Source organism: Nanorana parkeri, unplaced genomic scaffold (genome assembly GCF_000935625.1).
Source record: "Nanorana parkeri isolate BGI_ZX_2015 unplaced genomic scaffold, ASM93562v1 scaffold1279, whole genome shotgun sequence".
In the NCBI taxonomy this organism is placed as follows: Eukaryota; Metazoa; Chordata; class Amphibia; order Anura; family Dicroglossidae; genus Nanorana; species Nanorana parkeri.
Genome location: NW_017307547.1, coordinates 49,442 through 51,971, shown reverse-complemented (window position 1 = coordinate 51,971; position 2,530 = coordinate 49,442). Strand labels below are relative to the sequence as shown.

General features: G+C 49.8%; 1 protein-coding gene across 1 annotated transcript in view; it reads left to right on the top strand.

Annotated features, from left to right (window-relative positions):
- The window catches only part of SULF2 (sulfatase 2), a 29,335-nt gene extending 26,811 nt beyond the window's left edge, over positions 1 to 2,524 (top strand). The window contains 3 exon segments of the mRNA XM_018569040.1: positions 928 to 981; positions 2,211 to 2,217; positions 2,287 to 2,524. Coding sequence (XP_018424542.1) covers positions 928 to 981; positions 2,211 to 2,217; positions 2,287 to 2,310 — 85 coding nt within the window. The 3' untranslated portion in view covers positions 2,311 to 2,524.
- The last annotated feature ends 6 nt before the right edge of the window (positions 2,525 to 2,530 follow it).

The window sequence follows — 2,530 nt, the reverse complement described above, 5'->3', positions numbered from 1 at the left end:
TTGTACACAGGGGACAGTCATGGTGGGACAGAAAAGGGTCTTCACCAAACTGGTCACACCATGTCTTTATGGAGCTGGCTTTGTACACGGGGGACAGTCATGGTGGGACAGAAAAGGGTCTTCACCAAACTGGTCACACCAGGTCTTTATGGAGCTGGCATTGTACACAGGGGACAGTCATGGTGGGACAGAAAAGGGTCTTCACCAAACTGGTCACACCATGTCTTTATGGAGCTGGCTTTGTACACAGGGGACAGTCATGGTGGGACAGAAAAGGGTCTTCACCAAACTGGTCACACCAGGTCTTTATGGAGCTGGCATTGTACACAGGGGACAGTCATGGTGGGACAGAAAAGGGTCTTCACCAAACTGGTCACACCATGTCTTTATGGAGCTGGCTTTGTACACAGGGGACAGTCATGGTGGAACAGAAAAGGGTCTTCACCAAACTGGTCACACCAGGTCTTTATGGAGCTGGCATTGTACACAGGGGACAGTCATGGTGGGACAGAAAAGGGTCTTCACCATACTGGTCACACCATGTCTATATGGAGCTGGCTTTGTACACGGGGGACAGTCATGGTGGGACAGAAAAGGGTTTTCACCACACTGTTACCACAAGGCTGGAAGATCACAATTGTCTAGTTGTCTTTTGTATGATGTAGTATTACCAGGACCCTTCCCTGCAGACACCTGAGGCCATCATTTGGAGGGGGAGCACATAGATTTGATCATAGAGTGTCTGTGATTCCAATAATCAGGCGTTGGAATGATCCCGTAGGTCCCCCTTGTCCAGTTTCTCTCAATGTCTCTCTGTGGCTGGGTGTGTGTCCTCTCTCTCTCTCTCTCCCTCTCTTGTTCTCGTATGGTGCTTTGCTTTCACTGTTGGTGACGGGTTACTTTTTCTCTCTCCTGCTTGGACATTAGGCAACTTCAGCGACGGAAGTGGCCAAAAACGAAGAGACCTCCCTCTAAATCCTTGTGAGTTGTCCTCCTTCCTCTCTTTGTTCGGTGGGATAGTTGTCTTGTGTCCCTGTATGGGGCCGCCATTTCTCAGCCATATTCCTGGGGAACGCTTAGGCTGCTCCTGAGGTTCCTGGGGATCCTTTGGCCCATTACACATGTAGAGGACAGTCCTCTTGTGTCTGACAATGCATACGGACACTTGTCCTAGTGACCATACATGGAAGTGGCCATTTTCTGCTAAACAACAATTTAAGTGTGGGGGGTGGCTGGGCAGTTCTCTATTGACTAATTATAAGGGGGGTACATTGTAATTTTGGCTTTATTTCCTGATGATATATAGCCCGGGGGTTGTCCCTGGAGTAGTAGGAGCGTATATGTATCCCACAGACTAAACGTCCTCATTTATAAGTCACATTTTATTTACTAAGTCCTGATTTATGATGCCTCAATGTTATGGGTCGGGCTGCTAATCCTCCCAAGACAGAGCTCCTTTTTGGCTCAGGGGGTTTAGCAGCCAACTAACAAGCGAGCACCGACCTCGACGTTGCCGGATCGAATCCCGGCTTCTCCCTTTCTGAATTTTTTACTCGGAAAGGACGTTTTACCCTGAAATAGGAGATCAGACCCATCAGTCATTGAGCAGAGGTGAGTAGCTCAGTGGATAAGAGCAGTACCCAGAGCGATAGAAGCCTCGAGTTCGATTCCCGTAGCCCCCAGGTCAAGTCTCTGAGTGTATTGTGTGGACATCACTCAGTGACAGCGCAGTGAACTCGAGCTCAGATCTCCCAGTGAAGTGGGCGGAATCCCTCAGAGATGGAAGGACAGTAGACCCGAGCTCGAATCGCTGAGTGAAAGCTTGGAGGCCATGGACAACCCACCAGTCTGCTCCAGTCCCAGGCCCCCACAGGCCTGTAACATGTGTGGCATCACAATAGAGTGTGGACTACCCCCTCTTCGGTCCATAGTCTGTGACATCACTGCAACATATATAAATACAAGGGCCTGTCTTACCGGGCCGGCCCATTCAAAATTTAGGGACTTAGGGTTTTTTTGGCTCACCCCAGATATATATATATCCAGGTGACCTCCCAGGTACTGCACAGTACCTGAACCCCCTGCTGGTGGGATATAGTAGTGGGTTTCAAACATTCCCCACTACCCTGTTCCACCAACAAGGGGCTCAGGTACTGCACAGCACCCAGGACTACAAGGCTTGCTCAGGGATTCGAACTCAGGTCTCCAGCAGACCAGTCACAGCTCCTACCCACTGGGCTACCAGCACTTCACACCAACCTAAGTACTCCTTGTCCTACTTCAGGTTTTTGGGAAGGTTGGGAAGGTTAAAGGCTTCGCACAGGAAGACTCTTCGAAACAACTGGAACCATCGTTCACATTTGAAGACCACCTTCAGGGGGATGCTGGAGGACGCTTCTTCACCCTGATGGATTGTGGGTAGATAGTCCGCGCTGTGGGAGGACTTAGAGACAGATAAAGATACTTGTGACTAATGACATGACCAGAGGAGCGCAATCCTCTCTAAAAACTCCACTTCTTGCACCCGTAA